The 21,615-nt window shown below is 52.4% G+C and overlaps 1 protein-coding gene across 1 annotated transcript in view; it reads right to left on the bottom strand.

Moving 5' to 3' along the window:
* Window positions 1–21,615, bottom strand: part of Rab3GAP1 (RAB3 GTPase activating protein subunit 1) — a 190,796-nt gene that overhangs the window by 20,204 nt on the left and 148,977 nt on the right. The window contains exons 17-20 of the mRNA XM_077646206.1: window positions 11,405–11,459; window positions 9,630–9,843; window positions 9,421–9,515; window positions 8,894–9,031 (exon numbers count right to left, since the gene is read on the bottom strand). Of these exons, the coding sequence (XP_077502332.1) occupies window positions 8,894–9,031; window positions 9,421–9,515; window positions 9,630–9,843; window positions 11,405–11,459 (502 nt within the window). The remainder of the gene's footprint in view (window positions 1–8,893; window positions 9,032–9,420; window positions 9,516–9,629; window positions 9,844–11,404; window positions 11,460–21,615) is intronic.

Raw genomic sequence — 21,615 nt, forward strand, 5'->3', positions numbered from 1 at the left:
CGTGCTCCTACTCGGAGGAGAAAAAAACGCCTCGCGCGGCGCGTCAGGGGCGCGTCCGCCAATCAGATTTCAAGTAAGTCACGTGGTATTTGGTCACGTGGCATTTTTGGTTTTTGGTTTTGCCACTAGATGGCCCTACTCTCTGCGCATCTCGACGGAACCTCTTCGGCGCATTTTTTTTTTCGCTCTGCAGAACCGGCGCACACGTGAAAAACACGTGCTACTGTTTCGTGCGCGCATCGTGTTCATTGAAAATGGAGAAAGCAGTCTTCAACGAGGCCCTTATCACGGAAGTGGAGAGGCGTCGAGTCCTGTGGGATATACGCGACCGCCTCTTCTGCTCTGTAGTAAGCGCCCGACACTCCATTTTCTATGTCGAGTTGTAAACAAGCAGCGGCCTCTTGGCATGCAGAAAGTACATAGTCGCAGTTTCGCACACACTCTTCCTGCTTGAAATTAAGCTTGATAAATATACTTCAGAAAAAAAATGTCGCTGTGTAATTACACTAAGATTATTTCTATTGCAGTGTTGTGTAAGTTTAAGGGCATATTACATATGCGGTAGCAGGGACAATTCATGTCGTTGGGAGTTACGTTGTCTGGCAACCCGGAAAACGCGCCGCGAAGGCGCCGCTCCCCTTTTTTCGTGCGGGTGCTCGCGCGTTGACGGCAACGCGGGCGTCCACCGCGCGTCGCGTTTTTCGCTCGCGGAAAACGCGCCATGCGGTTCCGCCTTTACGGCTTTCGAAATGGGGTCTGTTTCCGCCTCCCGCCGCACCTCGGTGGGGTCGCCACTGCCCCACCGCGACCGCCGTTCACTCTGAAGGAAAACGCGCGCTCGCTCCCAGTTCGGCCCGCGTCAGTGGTAGCCGTCAAGCCTTTATATTTTGCCCCTTACGCTTTACGCAAAGACCGCGTAGCCAGCCCCTTTGCCATAGGAGAAATCTGAAAAAAACGGATTAACGTTTGCGCGATCTCTCCTTGAGCCCGACTGTGTATGGTCGAACGTACTGCTTCGAGCACGGACGTTAACGCGTTCTACCCTTATATTTGGCTAAAAAGCAAGGCTTTTAGCTTCTATAGTTCGTATTCCGGCAGGTTCATTGTGAGTGTGTAGAATGATATGCGGCATGTAATACTTGGATGGCAAGTTTGAAAGAGTAAAGGATTCTGCAGAGCAAATATAGCTACTGAAATTTCAAGCGCAGCTGCTTTAAGTTTGCAAAACAGCAGCATTAGGAAGAATTCATGGTGCTACCCAGGAAAACGCGTCATGTCATTCGCGAAAGGAACGGTTATAGACAGAACCCAACCCTGGCTGCAGGAGCAGAGCACGTTGCAAGCTCGCGACGTCCAAGATTCCTCCTGGAAAGGCATTTTGAAGTTTGGCGGCGTCTCACGACCGCCCGTCCCACCCCATGACAACGCGAAAATTAAGTCACTTGTTTACAGTAACTGCAAGCATGAACTGCCAGCAAGGCAAAATTAGCTAGGAACTGCGCTGTCTTAATAAAATCGGCCTTTACGAGCGAGCAGACTTATCTGACGAGGCTATGACAACCAGCTTTTCATTATTCTCCTGCATATCTGTAGCCTCGTCATCGCTTTCGATAAACCTCCCGTGAGCATGAACTTTCCTCGCGTCATTCAGGAAACAAAGTAGCACCACAAAAAGAAGTTTTCCGCAACTTAACGGAGCTCCACTAAACCTCACAGCAATGCGCGTTATACCAGCTGGCTTAGCTTACAATGTAAGGAACTAAAAATGAACATTTTCAATGCTTACATGTTAGTAAATGTCCCTGAATTTAAGAGAACAGAGGGCATTGGGCATTCAAGTGCATAATCTGATGTCTTTTACAATGATATTTAAACCAAATATTTTAGGCAGTTTCAGGACACGTCGCAGGTTGAATATACGTGGACAACAAAAAGTTGCGCTCTTTATGGTAGCTGAAGTCACTCATTAGACATACATACTTTCTGAAATTGCAATACTCAGTACGCGTCAATATCTGGCAGCATACGCAGCTTGTACTGGTTGCTTCTGTTACGTTCTATTAACGTTAGTCAGGCCAGAATGACGACAAGGAAGGTTGCGTCCAACTCGAAAATTGTTTATTGGTCTAATTCGTGTCCTCAAACAGAAAGCATGCAGTTCGGTGGCGCAGCGATAAAACAAGTGCTCGGTCAACGAAAGTCCGAATGACGGTCGCTCTCGGCCTTGCAAAATTTAAAGGTAACCAGGAACTTGAAACATAAGATGCCTAATGCGCTTAACGACAATTTTGAACATGAAGAGAGACTTGCACGCGGCTACAGTCATTCCAGAGAAATCTGGTGGCCTCTTGTTTGACAACAAAAGCGGAAAGGCCGCGGGCCATCGGTTTCGAGCAGAGAACAATTCATTAAGCACTATATACACCTCCCAGCAATCTTTCAATTTATTTGACAGCTCAACGACTCAAGTATCGTCTCAAGCCACCAGCTACGGCGCTATCGGTTTTACGGCTCAAGCGTCGTAGAGAATTTTTTCCGCGATATAGTACATTTTTATGAGACGCGCACAAAACTTTCGTTCTCTGAGTTTTCATTATCGTCCCCTTAGCATTAACTTGTCATTTAATCACGGACCATGACACATACGAGAGGAAATGATAAGAGTATTTCCTTCTGGATTTAAAACCACAAATGCTGGGCATAGTTCTGAGGAATGGGAGAGTGATTCCTCATTTTAAATGTTTTCATCGAGAAAAGTTTGTGACGAAGAATCTGTGCACATGTGGACTTTGTTGCAGATACGCATCTTAAACATCTGCATTTTGTTTTCTTTGGTTTGGTTTATGGGGGTTTAACGTCCCAAAGCGACTCAGGCTATGAGAGACGCCGTAGTGAAGGGCTCCGGAAATTTCGACCCCCTGGGGTTCTTTAACGTGCACTGACATTGCACAGTACACGGGCCTCTAGAATTTCGCCTCCATCGAAATTCGACCGCCGCGGTCGGGATCGAACCCGCGTCTTTCGGGCCAGCAGCCGAGCGCCATAACCACTCAGCCACCGCGGCGGCTCTCGTTTTCTTTTATTTCGGTGCTGCGCTCACCATGAACCAGCGGGCTACAGCGCGAAACCAGGCAAAAGCCACTCGCCGTCGCAGATGCAGGCGGGAAGCGAGCGGTGGGGTCGTCGCGCCTCTAGCGGCGGCGGACGGCGTAACTCCCGGAAGAAAACTCGCATTGCTTCCGCGGCGAATGCGAAGGCCGTATGAAAGAGTGCACGCCGCCCCTCGAGACCGGCCGTGCTCGGGGAGGCGCTGCTTCGCAAATCTACGACAGATGGCGCGTCGAACGTTCTGCGCATCATCTGCGCATGCGCTTCTCCTGGCACAGCCGCTGAGCCGCGTCGGAGTGGTCGGACTGTAGAAGGGCCGAATTCGCGCCTGGCGTGGCGTCGCCAACCTGACGTGACTGACCACCGCCGGCGCTCGCCAGCGCGCCGAGAACGTCCGAGTATAAACGCGCCTTAACACTGTAACAGCCTGCCTCGCTCAAAGTGCACATAAATACAGTTCCTACAATTTCTCTGGCCTATGTGAAAAAGATCTGTCACACTAAAACATTACAGCATCCACAAATGATAATCACGAGGCCTCACCTGGGTAGGTGCAGTTATTTGAGTAATTTTTGGATCTCCCATGCCATGATCTCATTTGCATCGAAGCCCAGGCGGAAAACCCAACACGAAATTCATTCGGGCGCGGTCTACTTCGCTTCAAAGGGCGAACGTTGGGAACGTCCGCTAGCTGCCCCGGCTTAGATGCCGCCACAGTCGGCGCCCGGGAAGAGCCGAGAGAAGAAGCGCCAGCATAGGAGGAAGAGGGAGATGTTACTTTTAGTTCATAGAGAGGATTTACAATTCAAAACATTGAGGCGCCATCTATTAGCAAATGCTCGAATCACGGCATTGGCGATTTTAAGGAGGCATTGCTTTTCAACGAAGGGCGCACTGGAGACGGTGCAAACTATACTACAGTATGACAAACAATTCTGAAACAAAGAAACGATGCACTAAACAACATATAAGTAGTAGTTTACAGAGATGTGGCCACATAGTGGGACACACTGATAATGGTGTATCCATTATCGTTTTTCATCTGTTAGTGGACAGCCACCCCCTGCCATCGTTGTGCCTATCATTTTAAAGATAAGCCTTCCTAGCTATAGATATGGCTTCTGCGCCATTGTAATACCAGTCTTGACGGACATCAGAAAACAGGGCAATAAATTCAACTAGTAAGCTGGTTAACTAATTCCTAAATGTTGACGTTTTAACTATTACAAATAGGCGCCTTGTTGCAATTAGATTATTAGCGGGTCATTAGTAATGGCCATATAACTTTTTTTTTTTAATTTCGAAAACGCGCTTACCAGTTCTGTGGCTTCACAAATTTTGACCATCACGCGCCCGTTTCGAAAAGCGCGCGTCTTTGGCGCACGCTTTACGTGACCTTTTCAATCCTGCCCGCGCTGCGCTGCTCGGTGGTGGTAGTGGTTTATTTTAAAGAAAAAAAAATGAAGGAAAAGAATGTTGCCGGCCGCGGCAATTGCTATTATCTTACGCACCCCAGCTGCCTGCAGAGGTGAAAAGGGAGAGGATAGCGAGCAAGAAAGGACAGGAGAGCCGCTGCTCGGTGCTAACACCCTCTTTTTACTCGGTGCTCGCCACTCCAGCAGTGTTGCCGCATTGGCCAGTTGGTTTTTCCCAGCTGAGGAAGGCGCGGATAAGGAGGGGGTGGTTTCGGCAAAAAAAAAAAAAAGAATCGACCGCTAGAAAGCACTCGAACGCCGTGATGATCCAGCCGTTTCAGGCGGCGCTGCGATCTAAGACACTTGAACGCGGGCCGCTACTGGCGGCGTCGCTGGGGTCACGCGGCCGGAGACCACCGCTCGCTACACTGTCCATTCTAGTGCACTGTTCACGTACTATACCGGTGTATACAATGGGCATCAGCTTTCGCCTGGCCTGGTGCTCTGCTCATCTGGGGTGGAATGCTTAAAACACTGCGCACAGCGAAATACTTTGTGCCATTCATTGTTTCACGAATCACGCAGCGATGACCACTCGTCTCGTCGTACTAAGGTGTAAACGACCGTTTTTTTTTCCTTTCCTTTTTTGTATGCTGTGACTCAAATTAAAGGCTTAGTCGTACATCTTTTGCGCCGTACCGCCAGGGCGTGTACTTCATGTCGCGCCGCCTGCCCGCATAACGGTGTGCGCGGCGTCCGACTCTTGCTCGTCGAATGAAGTGTGGTGCGACGTATTCGCGGCGACAGGCTGCGCTAAACTTTCTGCAGCGCGAACCTCGCGCTAGAAGTACGCCCCACGTGGAGTTTACACAGCTCTACGCGGCGCGTAGCGGTCACAGTAGGCGAATAAAAGTAAGGTGTTCGTCCTTCCTCAACGCTATAGAGATCGTCTATCGCGTCGTCATGACGTAATAGAGCAGCAGGCGTTCGAGGGGGAGCCATATCGCACCGACTATCCCGCTCAAGAGAGCTTCTGTGGACAACGGCTGCGGCCTTGGCAGGCGGAATGATAGCCCTGCAAGCGCAACTGGACGAATGCGAACAGAGGGAAGTGGCAAAAGCTAAACATGCATTGCACACGATGCAATTTCTCCACTCACCTACCATGTCTGAAAAAAAGTCAGCAGTCTCCGAGGCATTTTTCGTGACCCCCAAAGAGATGGAAGAGGAAAGCACCGACTCGGAAGCATTTATTTCAGAGAGAGTTTGTTACGATTCCCTGCCAAAATGGGTTCACCGGCACTCGACGCCTGCGATTCGGACTCGGGGTACACTGCAAGCACAGCGTAACGCAAAAGCCAAAAATGAACTTGCAACGCTCGGTTGCATGCAGTCTGCTGCGATCATTGGTAGATGACACGCATAAACGCACAGCAAAAGAAAAATGGCTGCGGCATAGCTCGGCGAAGCCATGTCATGCAATCGAAATGTTTGTTATGCGTAGTTATACTGCGTTGCTAAGCAAGTTTAGACTCAACCTCTTCGTCCGTCGCCGAAGCCGAAGTCGTGGCGGAGACAAAAGCAGCAGCGGCTGCCTCCAAAGCTCTTCACTGCCGCCTTTCGGAATCCAACCGCCGTTGAGCCAGTCGACGCTCCCGCTCTTGGCCGGTCTCTGCCTATAGCTTGGCACGTTTAAGTTCACTACCTCTAGCTAAATACTTAGCATGATTGGCAACGTCGGCCGGATTATCAGGCTCAGCCCGTCGTCTACGAGACCGTCCCGACGGCCTGGACGGCCCCAGACGACTCGCTTCATCCATAGCGAAACTATAGCGAAACTGCGAGGCCGCAGTGTGTATGCACGCAAGAGCGGCGCCGTCTCCCTTTCCCTTCCCCGTCTCCCTCGGATAGGGCCGAAATGCCAAAGACGCCCATGTGCTGTGCGTTGTCAGCGCACGTAAAAGAACCCCAAGTAAAAAAAAAAGAAAAATCCCGGAGCCCCATAGGCGCCTCTTTCTTTCATCCCCTCCTTCGTCTCTTTCCTCGAGGCACGGTTGAGGTGTTTGCCGAGAAGTGAGACAGTTACTGCGTCTTTGCTTTCCTCAAAAAACCAACTTTCACTCTGCAAATGAAAAACGAGTCACATGCAACTAAGATGAATCTCCTGTTCGTTGGTAGCAGCACTGAGTAAGCATGAGCCTAAAAGCCACTAAGTGTTCTGAAGTGATTGTACTCCGTATACCTTTACCCAAGCATAAAATGCGGTTTACATTACGTTTTCGAGTACACTATGATGAGGAAAGCGGTAATACAGTCGCCTTCATTCGTTACCCCACGTAGAAGCGGTCATACCGTGCAAACAAAGCTTTTATTTTTGGCTTGCTCTGCTGTGTTCTCGAGAGATCTTGATTTCACGCCCTAGAACGTTCCATTTGCAAACACATAGTACTGCGGGCGCAACATGTTCAAAGTCGCTGTAAAAATATTCGTGGTGTGCAGGGCAAAAAGAAAGAAGCACGTAGACCGATTTACGATTTGTTTCCGAATGATGTAGCTAGCAAAACATGAATTTCCAACGAACACTGAAAATCCACTACTAAGGCTTACAAACAGCAGCAGCGCGATAACAAGAGAGCACACGTAAGAAAAAGTAGACATGAGCTCTAATTTCAGCTGCTCCAGAATGTCTTCGAATAATGCAGAGTATAAGATGGCCTCTGTCTCACCCGACCGCTGCTTCAGCTTTCCAGGGATACTAGTGCAGCCTCGCCAGCCCGGATCACGTGACACGTGCGCCACCGTGTGACGTCTGCTCGTGGGTGTGGCTGCCTGCGCGCGCTCAGCGGCCGCGCGGCTTCGATTCGACCCACCGCGCAGGCCGGAACCGGTTGTGTCCGCAGCGACGAGCAGAACTGCGTTTCCCAGATTCTAAGAACCGCTACCGTTACTAACGGTCAGCTACAAGTCTCTAATTACGACCTAGCACTTAAGACTTAACCACGGATTTAACAGTATTACAATTTAGTTAACCATCATATTGATTCACCCGTTTTCTGACACCCGCCACCAGTGATGTTACTTACCATTAAACACAGAGAAGCTCCCTTATAGAAACTACCGGCGGCCTTCGCTGAGACACTCTGCATGTGCGTACGACAATTAGCTGACCAAGCCAAGGGGTTAAATTACCTGTGAAATTTCAGCTATATTACAGAAACAAAAGTTCTTTGACTTCGAGGGTGCGGCGCAGCAGCTCTCGATGCCTGCGTCGATGAAGGGCGAAACCAAAGACCAAGAAACTGAGAATGGTCACGCGTGTAGTAACCAGTAAGAAAGAGATGTGGTAGCCGGGAACTCATGACATCCAGGTCAATGCTTCGCGGCGACTGCCGTGCCGTTTTCCGTATTGATGAAGCTCATCACGCAACCTGTGCGCCGCACTAGGAACGGCGGCTAGCGACGCCTAATTTTCCTAACATCATTCCTTACCACAGAACAAAGAACACACCCACGTTAAGGTGTAGGTACTGTCGTTGCGATGTGTCAATAAAGCGTGGCATCTAAGGCTGAACTTGCTCTTCCCTTGATGGAAGGCTGGCCCAAGGTGTAACCGTTATCTACTCGATGGTCTTCATTTTCAATAACCAGCAAGGAAAATACGCACGCAATATTAGTTTTTTTTTTTGCCTGAAAGCCACCTACGGACACGGTCTCTGTCACAGCCGCTTCCCTAAGGGCCTCCAGTTTCCAACACCGGACAGCGTTTTTTTAAGATGCACCAAAATATTGACACACGAGTGTGCCTTAGCGACTTCCAGCTATGCGTCCACGCACACTGAATAATTAGCAGCAGAACTTTTTGTCCATCGCTCGACTGCGATGGGTGCAATAACTGGTCGTACACTATACAAAGGGAGAGGGGGGGGGGGAGGCCACGTACAACCTGTCAAAAGTAGATAGCCCAGGGGTTTGCTTCTAGCAGTAGGGCTCCAGCAGCATCCATGCCGTACTCACTTCTGGAGCGGTGAGGACGAGAGTTCCTCTGATGTTCGGGACATTTGGAACGCATGCATAACGCGCCACACAGCTTATGGCCCAGAAGCAAATCTCTTGGGCTCTACACTTCTGACAGATACTTTACACTCCACCAGATCGCGGACTCCCACTATCGGTAGGCCGCTGTTCCTGAAAACAGATATGACGAAACCTGGCAACTGCACTGACAATTTCCTCGGCCTGAAGCTGCTGTGCATAGCTTCTTGCAGTTCGTTCGAACTCGCTGCGTTCTCGGCTGACGTCATCGCAGAACTGTGCCCTCATCGGTGCCTGCCACCCCTGCCCCTTTCCGGGATTAATCAACCGGCGCCCACCTTGAATGCCTCCATGTCCGAGAAAAGGCAGGCGCTCTGCATACGAGCACGCAGCATGGCGCCCTCCGGGTTGCTGCCCAGCTTGACAAGCGCCTCGGCGTGCTGCTCAAGCATGTCCTCCGTCATCGGAGCTGGCTCCTGTCCGAAAAAAAAAAAAAAACGTCTTGGATGTATTCAGTGCAGCTCAAAACTTTCACTAAGTCCTTGCGTCGATGCCATGAAGTCCCATCCGTGAGTGTGGGCTGCCCTCACAAACCTGCCACAATAAGACCGCACCATTGTTTTCTGTCGATCTCACAGAAACAGGAAGTCAGCCTTTTGTCTAGCACAGCGGTGACGTCCGTCAGTTTCGTGTTCCGAACATAATGCGCAGTGATAGTGTCCCTGAAACGAGCCACAAAGTGCCGCTAAGCTTTCACAGTATGTAGTACTGTAGTGTTTTTTTTTTTTCTATTCAACCATCTTCCTCATGGCCCAGGACCTCAGCCAGGTCCACGGCGTATACGAGTGGGCACAAGGTGCTGCACCTGAGTAATCGGGATGTAGAGGGGCTCGTCGCTTCCCAGCAGCGTCATGTCACCGCACCGGCGTAGCACGCCCTCGCGCACGGGCTCCTGTTCACCTGGGAAGCACAACAAGCAGAGAGACGCTGCACTGGGCGGGAAAATACGGGCCACGTCTGCGACAGCAGAAACGACACAGCGAGAAACGCCTGCAAGAACAATACGACGGGAACCTGTGGTGGCTGCGGCGAACTCGCCGCTTCCCACGTTGGCAGCATTGTCCGCGGACCCGCCCTTGTCACCCTCTGCGACGATGTCGTCGGGACACTCGTAGAACACGTCCTCGTCGCTTTCGCTCGACCCGGACTTGCGCTGGGAGCCGGAATCATCCGCGGGCAGGTGGCGGCGCTCGCGTTTTTTCTTCCTCTCGATGCAGTAGTTCAGCATCTGCACGCCGGTATTCGGTTAGGAGAGACTTGCCGCACGGTCGCGTGAAGAGTGACACTTTCAACGTTCTAGGTGGGGACACAGCGAAGGGAAAACAGAAACACTGGACGTCTCTCTCTTCCTTTCACCGTGTCCCGTCTTGGCGCCCTCACGTATAAACAGATGTTTCAATCGGAGGATTAATAGGCCATAAAAAAAAAAAATAGGCAAGCAACTTTTGCGAATCTCCATCGTGTATTCACGAAACGCACCTGCAGGGATCGTCCAAAATTCGGATCACTGAAACGGTTACGACAGCGGACGTTTCTAACTGCGTCCTCCCAAGCACACGCCTCTTCCTTCCCAATGAATGAAGCTGGCCTTTCCTCGCACAGACGAGTACAGGCACTCACGGTCTTCACTGAAAGGCATTCCACACTGGAGAAAGGAGCAAGGGTGGATGCGCCATAAAAACAGCGCTGAACGCGTACGCATCGGAAATCGGGACACCTGCATGCATGCGGCAAAAGCCGGTGAAAATAAAGCAACAAAGATGCACACTAACAAATTCGATAAACCGCATCAGAAGCACGCTGCATGCAACACAAGCTTTCCAGATACACATCAGCCGAAGTGACAGGCGTCAGCACGGCATCCCGATTTTTTTTCTTGCTGTTTTTAATACCTTCGAACGGGCTAGCTTCACCATCTTTATTCTGCCGGCTTTACCTTGTACTTCTGTTTATCCCGTTTCGTGTTTCTGCGTTTCGCCCGTGCTTTTAGCGTTTGTGGAACAGCCATTAAGAAGCCGGATGAAATGCGCGCCACCAGGCGGTTCAAAAGCCCACGCGTGTTTTCAGGACCACTCCGGGGGCAAAAGACGGGAGGGCGGAGGATGCTGCCAGCGAAGGCGCCGGTGGTCACAGGCAGGGGCCGATGAGCGCGGCACGCACAGGGCGATCAGAGACGGGCACGAAAGGCTGAACAAACAATGGGACGGTTACGGGCGATTACGTCCAATTAGTAAATTGCGGCCCCGCTCGAGCACTTAATCACGGAGGGATGCAACCCGCCGCCGATTAGCCCGCGCAGGCACTGCACGCACTCTGCTTCGCTTGCTCGCGGTGCCCGAGAAAGCCAGCCGACTGATTAGTTGCTGCTCAAACGCCTACTTTCACAACTGCAGTCATGGTCGACTGGAAAGAAGCACACGGTTATTACCTTTTTTAACGCTGAATCAAATTCGTTTATTCGATTCATTCGAAGCCACGCTGCTTTTCTTAATTTTTTTTTTAACGATGAGCCCAGAAGCTAGTGAAGCTGGTCGGAGCTTTCCCTCCTAGTGTCGTGTACCTTCTTTCGGTAAAAATACAGGACGCTTGATCTGAATGACTGATTGATATTCGCAAAGCCCCATTTTGAGAAGCGCCTGAATACAGACTGCGTCCAAAGTTAAACAAAACTGCTTCTCATGAAAAGAATATGAGATGGTGATGCGAGGAAATGTACAAGCTGCCAAACGGCGCGTACTGTTTGGGATAAAGTAATTCCTGCAATACGTTCGTCACAATATGCCGCTTACCTGAAGCTTCTGGTGAAGGATGGAAGCAGCCAGATTCGGTGTGCCAGGCTCCAGGCTGCGTAATAAAAGACAAGAGATATAAAACGCACTTACAGTAAGGACTACTAAAAAATCAGCACAAGTTTATAGCGTTCAGCAACTCGCAGTTCAGCATATAGGTCGTTAAATGGTTCACGGAATTTTTCTTCCTCCAACTTTCCTCATCCAGGGAAACGATTCGCGCAGGAACGACTCGTTCAAAAAACCCTTCGCGCACCGCCAGGAAATGAGGCACGCGCGAGCTTCGGGCTTTCAGTATTGACAGCAGTATGTTCGGCCTATACCAACGATCCTACTCCGAGGAAAGTAGCTTTCTGCAGAGAAAATAAAAAAAAAAATTCGAGCGAGGTGCCCCGCAAGCGGCTGACATTAGGCGCGTCATATAGATCGACGAGACCGAAATAGCTCGACAAACGGTTCGGCTGAAAGCCTCGCAGCGGCTTAACCGCCGAACACGGCACACACTTACGTAAGCCGCCCGTTTCCCGCAAGCAGAGAATGCGCGACGGCTATTGATGTTTATTCTGGCGCGTACGGCCCGGGGGCCGCCGCTTCCGAGCAGGAAGGAGCGCACAATCATCGCGCAGAGGCAGGCGCGGAGAAAGGCGGCGCGGAGCAAAACAGCCGGCTTATTTCGGAAACGGGACCGGCCGGCGTGCCGATGATGGCCGGAACAATCGCGACAGCCTTGACGTCAGCGAAGGAGGAGGACCGCGAAGCGGACGAGTAGCGGCGCGCTCTCCACGGGAGGAGGCGAGGGCGCAGCACGCCGCCGCCGCACCAACAGGTTTCCTCGGCCACTCGAAGGGCCACACGGGCCACGGTGCGCACGTAGTGTGGAGAGACTCGCGCAAACGCCGCCGCTCACGGAGGATATTACACGACTGATAACAGCACACTCGCGCGGCCAGCATGACTGCACCGGCACATGTGAGTACGCGCGCCCACGCTGGCTGACCGCCGGACTCCGGGCGCGCGATGCGTGACCGCGCGTGGTGACGGGAGCACCGGGCGCAGCCCACTCATCGCCTGATACCACCACCGCAGTGTCTGCGGCTGGCTTCAGACGCTGAGCGCGCTCCGCCTGGATACTGCACCGCGGAGGTATGTACAATGCGCGACCATGTTTCCCCATCTCGAGCCGATCTGGCGGGTCACGTCTCGTACTAGCACCTCCTGGTGTCCGCCGAGAAGTGGAAAATAAGCGGGGGCTCCTATAGGCTGAGCTTGACAAGGGACGACATTCGCCTCTGCTGCAATACTTAAACTACGCACTGCGCGTGATAAGTCATACTCATCGCTGTTTACTTCAGTACGAAAAAGGATAAGCACTTAGAGCAACGAAGATGTAAATAAATCCATAAATTCACAATGAATGAACAAAAAAAAATTAATGCCACGGATGAACCCTTCGGTACAGTTTCGAAGATCTTTCTCAGGCACAACGGCACATTACGCCTCACCATTAAAATTATTTTAAAAAGTGCGCAGAAAACATGAACAGAGAAAGCCATTCGCGGTAGTGTTTTTCCGTTTGCTTTGGTACGACGAAGTGCATATTGCGGTGAAGGGCTTCTGGCAATAGAGGATTAACCGCAGTTTCGCCGCAGTGATTAAATATAAGCTGCAATGTATCGGCGGAAAGATAAAACATGCCGCATGCCACACACGCGAGCGAAACTGCCACTGCAGTAAAAAAAAAAAAATGTTCACTGGATATGCTTTAGAGAGAGATCAAAGTACAGCCTGCATGTGTCCGTGTCTTGGCCTACAATTCTGCGACAGCAGCGAAATTCGGAAGAGGAAAAAAGTACAAGTGGAGTGCGACGCTTTTCGAAGTTTAGCACAGCCAGCGAGCACAAAGCCCTCCGTTGCACTCCGAAAATCGGCTGTCGCTTGCAAAGCAGAGCAATAGCGCGCGTGCGCACACTGCCGGCGGCCGAACATAAGTAGGTCGAAACGTTCCAGTCAAACACGATTGATTACCACGCGCGTGCAACCAAGCAATGAAAACGGAACGAGACAATGCGGACTGCAAAGCGGGATCGCCGCGGACAGCCCCGACCACACGACTACGCCCGGCGCTCCTCGGGGCCAGAGGGGGAGATGCAATGCTGCGATCAGTGCAAGAAGCACACAGTGGGCAAAAGTCTCGACTGGCGCGTGCGATCCATACAGCGCGCAGGGGTGCGCTCCGGGAAAAGATTAATGTTCCTCGTTGCCACTTTCACGTCTCCTCGTGCGCCAACCTCCACTCTCGCGTACTAACTGACCGAACCGTTTTCCTCCATAATCGCTCATATAAAGCCGCGACCGCAGTTTTATTTTACCGCTTTTTTATAAGTATGTTAGTTCAACGTGTGTGTCTGTGCGTGCGCCGCTTGCGCCAGAGTCTTGCCCACCCCCTTCTCCATTTTAGTCCAAAGCCTCAGCATGCAAGGTACTGCACTCCACCGAGGCTACGCTGCTCGCTCGAACATCCGGGACAAAACGCCAGATTATCCGGCGAAACGAACCGTGACGCATCCACGGCTTCGGGGCGCTTCCAAGCTCGGAACACAACCGCGCCGCGCTCGTTGATCGTATCGCACTTGGCTCGGCGGGAGGGCCCCTTTGTGTGCTCGGAGAAGAAGAGCGGGAACAGAGTGACATAACCGCGCTCGCGGAAAAAGTCAAATATATACCGGTCTCGCCGCCTAACGCCTCTTCTTGTTTCACGACCACCCTTCCGCTGACGTCACCAGGAGCGCGTGCCAAAAACGACAGAGTCTCGATGTGCCGAGAAATAGATATGCAGGGAGCCTGTCCAAGTACGACTGAAGGATGCTCGAGGACTCTCGTCCAGGTTGCCTTCCGCTTCACGCGCGTGCACCAAGCGCCGAGGCAATGTGGCTCGCGAAACGTCCCTCATGCGCTGGCACAGGAGGCGTTGCACGGCGTGGGCACTGTGGGTACAAACATTTTTTTGGCGTTCACGCAAGTTCGAGAGAGTTGGTGTCCAAATCGTTTTCTCACCACGCGCATGTTGATCACCGTTTTCAGCGATAAGATACCGCTCTCACTGAAATTTCGCTCTTGAGGCGCTGCTTGAAGACCTCCACGCGAAATGGATAAACCCCAGAGGGCAAGCATTTCGCACCGTGCCAAGACGTATTCATGCGCATACGGTATATAACGCGGCTATTTTCGTTTACAGACTGTTCAAGCAACGTTTTTCAAGCTCAATTTGCGGAGTTACAGTTATTAGCCGTTTCCTTACCTTAGAGTTGCATGCCTACTTAGTAACCAAAATTACAGATGACGAAGCAGGTCTATGCCGATAAGCATTACGGCGATGCTAAGTAACAGATACCAGGCCCTGCTGCTCGCTGCAGGCACGTATAATGAAAGAGCACGGCCAAAACGACACGCCTGTCAGCGAACGTGGTTGCAGCGCCGTTCATATGAGAGAGCACCTTTGGCGCCTTAAATATGCCACATAGTCGGAACTTGAAACATTACCACACCTGAAGGAACGACAAAATTTGAGCCATTTTGTAAGAATAATGAAAGTAAATACGCTGCAAAGTGCTGGAAGGGTGGGTCCATCATCGGTATAAGCCTGCATGGGCTGCCTTTTCTATCATCAAGACACTACAAACTGTTTACTGTTTCCATTATACTGCTATATTTAAAGCATTCCATTATTCCATTCCTGGCTTGACCGCGTGCTTATATGAAAGGTTTGGTTATATGAGGGTTTAGCCTCCCACAGCGACTCAGGCTATGAGGAACGCCGTAATGGAGGGCTCCGGATAATTTCGACCACCTGGGGTTCTTTAACGTGCACTGACATCGCACAGTACACGGGTCTTTAGCATTTCGCCTCCGTCGAAATTCGAGAGCCGCGGCCGGGATCGAAACCGCGTCTCTCGGGTCAGCAGCCGAGCACCACAACCACTGAGCCACCCCAGCGGAGTTATATGAAAGGTGACTGTGTTATGTGAGCTCATATGTCGCTTTTTCAACGCAAATGGTACTTGCACGCGTCTCAACCAAGAAGAAAATTTTGTGACCTTACGTCCCCCCCCAGAAAAAAAAAAAAGCTTCGTTTTACAGCACGAGTGCTCCAGCTCTCCTGGACATCGTGCATCGTGTGCTAGGCGTGAGAACTCATCCAGTAAGCGTGACTTGCGAGAAAGGAAATTTCCATCCTTGAAAACGCCCAGACCGGCGCTCGTGCACTGCGCCTACACCGCTGCATTTCTCGGGGGAGTGCGCCACTGGAGAGCACGCGTCGCGAGTGCACGGAAAGCAGGGACGCAAACGGCACGGGGCAAAACGAACAAACTAGGGAGGACTCGCGGTCGCAGATCGAAGGCAGTCGAGATGGCCTCCGTCGGCCAGGCTCCCCACACCGCCGTGACTGAGCATCCATTGTCCGCGCGGGGGGATCGGTAGCACCCTCATTATTGGCCTTGGCCGCGCTGCGAACATTAGCAGTAATGGAGATTATTACGCAACAGATTACGATGGGCGACAGCGCATGCACTAGCCAGCGGCCATGAGCGGGTTCGTCGCGAGCCCGCCCAGCGCCTCGTAAAGAGTGCGATCGCCCGGCCGCGGTCGCAAGCTGTCCACCGCTGCAGTAGCGGCATCACAGCCGACTCGCGCCCCGGGCGACAGCGTCCCCTTTAAACGTGAGGCCGCCTCACAGCGGCTCTTAACCGACGCGAAGAAAGACGCGACAGGGCCACGAATGCTACATCCTCGAGATATCTTTTTATTCAGCCGCTAAGCGGCCGCAGACGCGCGTAATTGCCCCTAAGCCAGCGCCAGTGAGGATGCAGCAGCACCCGCCTACATGGCCGCCTGCGAGTCGTAACGGCAACGAGCGGCTGCAGCTGGCGACGATCGTGCTGCTGCGGCATGCGGGAAAAGTGTCAACTCGCGAAGGCAACTAGCGCACAAAAGCCGCCTGCGCGCGAACGGCTCGCTGGATATCCTTGGCAAGCGTCGATGACTTCGTCCCTCAGCACACAGGAGCAAGCGTCGTGCGGCCGCGGCGCAGAGGCCCTTTTGGCCAAACCACGCAGCCTTGAATGCACCGCCAGCCGGGGAACGCCAGCGCGCACGCAAGGCTGTGGACGGCAGCCCTCCCCCCTCTCTCGATCGTCAAGCGAAGCAGACGCGTGAGCCTGCGAATCGAAAACATCGGCCGAACGGCCACTAGACTCGATAGCATCGTAAAAAAGGTGGCCGGAGAGCGCAGCGCCAGGCGACTACACCCGACTCTCGAGTGGACAGGACGCGACCCTGGCAGGGGGCCGCTCGTGGGATTACTCGCTGCTCGACGCGATACCAAACGCCCAATAATATATACGGGATGTCTGAAATTAATAAATGCAAGTGCACCGTAACAGGATTCAAGCCCATACCGACTGTTACTGGCAGCCGCCACTCGTGAGTGGGAGTATTTGAGCGAGACGCGCAATTGAAAAAGCATAAAACACAACAGTATATGTGACGCGACCCCTCAACAGCTTTCCTCGCGCCAGAAGTGGGCCAGCATCGGATCGCGGCCACCTGCGTGCTGTTATGAAGGGCGCAGTTACACGAACATCACTTCTGTATACATACACCGCCGCCAAACGCATGCATGGTGCTGAGAAGGACGACGATGCGCAAGGGTGTTTGAATCTCGCGCGCTCTCTTTTGTCCACTGCAGCGAAACTTCCCATACATGTGAACTGCATAAATTCACCTTTGTGCTATGCAGGTCCACTTACACGGAAGAACCCGCATGTGAGGTAGTTTCATTAGCATGCATTTACTTTTTTTAATAGCGCGTAATTTTAGCCCATTCCATTTCACGTCATTTTCAAATCATTTTTCGCCACAGTATTTTCCTTTTTTCCCCTCCAATCTATCATTCTGACCTGCCACAGACCAAAGCGAACACAGAAGCGCATACGCGTGCTCGTCTCCGTTGTGATACTCCTCTCTGGCACGCTGCTCACTACGTTTTGGAGCACCACCAAATTCTCCCTATAACAGACCCATACATTATATGCTGACGTCATTCGGCAGGCCGCAACAGTGAATTATTTTTGTTGATCACGAGCTAAAACTTCACATTATTTAACTCCTCTCTCTCTCTTGTCAGCGTGGCTTCTTAACGTCACCATGCTATAACGGTTTTCGGAGTACAGAATTAATCAGAGTCAGTTTCCTTACTTACAGCTGCTCCACACTGGTACAGCTACAACTAGAAAAACTCTCGAGCACTAACATTTATATACATACTGAGGAGCTTGAACCACAATTCCGGCTTTGCCTTTTGGCAGTATCGTGTTGCGAATGCCTTGGCTGGTGTGGAGGGTGCTAAAGTTCAGGTGCGTAATGAAAGGAGAGCTCAACTAAAAACAAATGGGAGGGGATATCACGAGGTGTGTAAAATCACTACTCCGGGTGGCCAGATTTGACGTCGAGCGGCCATCCGCTGTGGTGTACAGTATATCTCACAACACAGGGTGATGCTCTAAGAGAACGCAGAGTATTATTACTTAGCAAAGGCGTCGTGAACGTTTCAAAATGTATCCCGCGTAAAAAAGCCACAGCCTTTTCCGTATTTTCCATGCACATGTGCGGCCAAAATAATACGGAGAACGCTTCGGCGTTTGAAAATTTCTCATACGTTCCGCAAGGAAAATATGGAGGTTTCTTAGGTTTACAAGCGAGAGTATACCAAATGAATTTGGCAGCATATGTATTCAATATCTCATAATTTTCGCTAGGTAAGGCATGAGAAAAGATTGAGCGCAGCGTGCTATTATGATCGCGACTGTCAATTGAAGCTGTTTTTTTACTTTTTCATTCAGAGATACCCCACTTTGCCCTAAGGCGTTACAGTATATCGAAAAGAACACATTTTCATCAGGACAGCACACTTGGTTAGGAGACAACTGATTCCACTCTGTTACGGATCGCGAAAGAAAGGAGACATACAATTAAGAAAAATCGGCGAGACGAAAAGAAATATAATATTTCGAGTCGCTAACGCGACACAACGCGCATCAAGGCTGTTCGCTGTCAGAGCATGACGCGCCCGCAACGACTGTACTTGGACCTCACCCTGTGGTATTGCAATACTATAAAGATTCCCATACTCATTCCATGCCATTTTTGAACGCACGCCTGCCTCTACTAAAGCGTTACACGCGCAAAGCTCCTCCGCAAAACCAACAGCCTTCGTAGGCGCACGTGGCACGCTGTTACACATCAGCCGTTTATTGCAGGAGCCCTTTTAAGTTCCGTCCCCAATGGGCAACACACTCGGCCGTTTAGAAGCTAGGTCGCCAGTGCAAACGAGAAATACACAGAAAGAAGAGCCGACAGAATTTTCTGCACTGTCAATTTTTCTTTCTCCGTCGGGTTGGCGGCGGCTGGCCGTAAAGAGAGCGCTTGCGCCGTTCTTCTCCAATCATTTTTTTCCCTGTTTCCTGCCCTTGTTTTGTCAAAGTACGCCCTCTTCTATGTAGTACGTCTGGTTCGCGCTCGCCACTTTTTCTAAGCTACGAAGGAACAGCTAGCCTAACAACAGGCCCTCTAAAGATTCTCGCCTACAAACGCTGACACTTCGCAAGTGTTTTCACTATATAGGTCAGAACAGACGACGAGAGGCCATGACAGTGAGCGAAACGCTCCGTAAGTTATATATGCACATCGCAGCCCTTCGCGCCACGTACAGTACAGCAGTTGCGAGGTAGACGCAGTGAAACAAGCCAGACCAGGTGCAGTCTTATCAAGACAGAGATCGGAACCGCAGAGGTGCCCCTTCGATGAAAGTGAAACAGAGATAACTTTTCTGCGAATCAACTTCCCCATCACGCTGTCGGTGGCTGAAACAATGGGCGCAGCGCGGTCGCGTCGGAAGAGGCGAGAAAGCAGTCTGCATGCAGGAGACGCGATTCGGGGAGAGCGCCTCCCGAGAGAGGCCCGCCAGGAAGGCACCCCTGCAGATTCTCTTCGCTGGCGTGTTTGCCGTGCATTAGCGCCGCGCGGGGGGCAGAGGTGGCATCGCGAGCGGGCCACACGCACGGCGCTGCGGCGAACTTCACCCGACCTAACCTGGGAAGCGGCCGAAACGCCGGAGGACACGCCTAGGGAGGCCGCATCTGCATTTGGCCCACATACTGCACACTCCCGAGGAAGCGCCGGGCGCGCGGCAGCCGCATTCCGCGGCTTCCCCGAAGCGCTCTTACGCTATCTTTGTGTTCGCCTGGGCACCGCGCCGGAAGCGAACGTTATGAGCCACGGCGGAACTGAGACGAGGCTGCGGCGACAGTCTGCGCATCATTAGGCCCTATCCTCTGTATAAAAGTACGTACTATACTACTCTATACTTTCTCCCTTCACGCACTTGGTGCATTTAGGGGGCGCACCAAGCTCATGACATTCCCCCTAGCAAATGGCACATGCAGCGCATTCGAACAGCAGTATGCATATTGCAATTTTGCTTTCACGCGAGCTTATTGCGCATCCAAATGAGCCGAGTGCCACGTTGTCTCCTCAGCAAGACCGGCGGGTTTTCCTTTCCAGCCGGTTTACGCAGGCACGCGATGCATACGCGACACACGGGCGAGCAGCAGATGGTGCAAACAATAGTGAGGGGCTGGCAATGGCCCACGAGTTACACCATGCAGCCTAGACCCAGACAAGACTCACTGCATGAGCCATGAAGCCTATTATAACGCGCTCGGTTCGTCCCTTGTCGGCTATTTCTTAGCGCGCTCCTGTCGTCTACGAGCAGCGAGGAAGAGAACAATGGTTAACCGGCGCCACCTTCGCCAAGATGACGGCCGCCCGAGCCACGGGCCGGGGCTCTGGTGGGCGTGCGACAAGCGGGCCGCGGAGCTCGCTCGCACCGAACAGGGGGCCGCATTGTTTCGGGGCAGCGCGCGTATATGTGGTAATAAAATTAGGGTCAACGAACACTGGCGGACGAGCCGAGAGGGGCGCCCCCCGCAAGCGGGCTCCCATTGTTCCCGCGCGGGCGCGCACTCCCGATTTTCTCGGCACGGACAAAGCAATAAGGTCACGCAAACATGGCCGTCACTCATCTGCCGGGCGCTTCGTCATCGTCGCCCTATCATTACGCCGCCTCGCGCAGCCGGCCGGGGCATCGCGATTCTCGTCTAATATTTGCTTACGCTCGCGAGCGTGCCTGCCCGCGGACGTACGAGACTCCTCGGGTATACACGACGCGTCGAAAGCCATGAGGACCAAGAAATGTAGGCCAGCCGGTCGGCGCGCATTGTTTCGACGACGCCGAAACTTTCCTCGCGCTAACCGATTCTGAACCCCCCCCCCCCCCCCCCCCCCCCCCCCCCCCCCCCCGAACTCCGCGGGGGCCCCCTTGTCCGACACTTGAAAGGGGTGGGGAGGTGCTCCGGCTATTGGCGGATATCTGTTCCGCGGCTCACGAGCGCGCACCGCGACGACGACGCCACTCGGACCCGCGGCAGCCATTGTCTCCTCCTCCGCCATCAGCGCCATTGTTCCGCTTTCGCGCGCACACCGGCGACGCGAGTCGCGGCGCGGAAGAAAGCGCCGGACGGGCGACGGTTCCGCCTGCCTGCGCGGATCCGACGGGAGAAAAATGAGAGGGCCGCGCTCTCTCCCCCGGGCATCGGAAGGGGCCGAAAGCGGCCACTTGGTCAGCGCGCGACAAAGGAGGCGGCGGCCTCGAAACGCCCCCGCCGGACGGCTGCAGGCTTACGCCTTTTGTCACCGACAGACATTACGTGGGAGAGCGGAGATGGCAGCGGACCCGCAAAAACCCTGCCGCAGAACGCGGGAGAAATTTGTCCCGACGACAAGAACTGTCAGGCCAACCCGAATAGACACGAGAAACAGGAATCAACTAGCCAGGAATAACTGCACGTACAGCAACACTGTCTGAAATAGGGAAGAAGAAAAAAAAACGCTGTACAAAAGAACACAGTAAAGGTCAGCAGTTGCGATATGCAAGCTCGGCCTGTATATGCAAGAGCTAACCAACAGCAACGACAGAAAAAGGCAACAAAACTGTGTCACTAGAATGGGCAACACAGGGAAGTTGAGAGAACCCTGCACCAGAACTGGAACGCGAAGAGCACGACTCTGAATAACTGGCGAAGACATCAGGGACT

The sequence above is a fragment of the Amblyomma americanum genome, chromosome 1 (genome assembly GCF_052857255.1).
Source record: "Amblyomma americanum isolate KBUSLIRL-KWMA chromosome 1, ASM5285725v1, whole genome shotgun sequence".
NCBI classification, from domain to species: domain Eukaryota; kingdom Metazoa; phylum Arthropoda; class Arachnida; order Ixodida; family Ixodidae; genus Amblyomma; species Amblyomma americanum.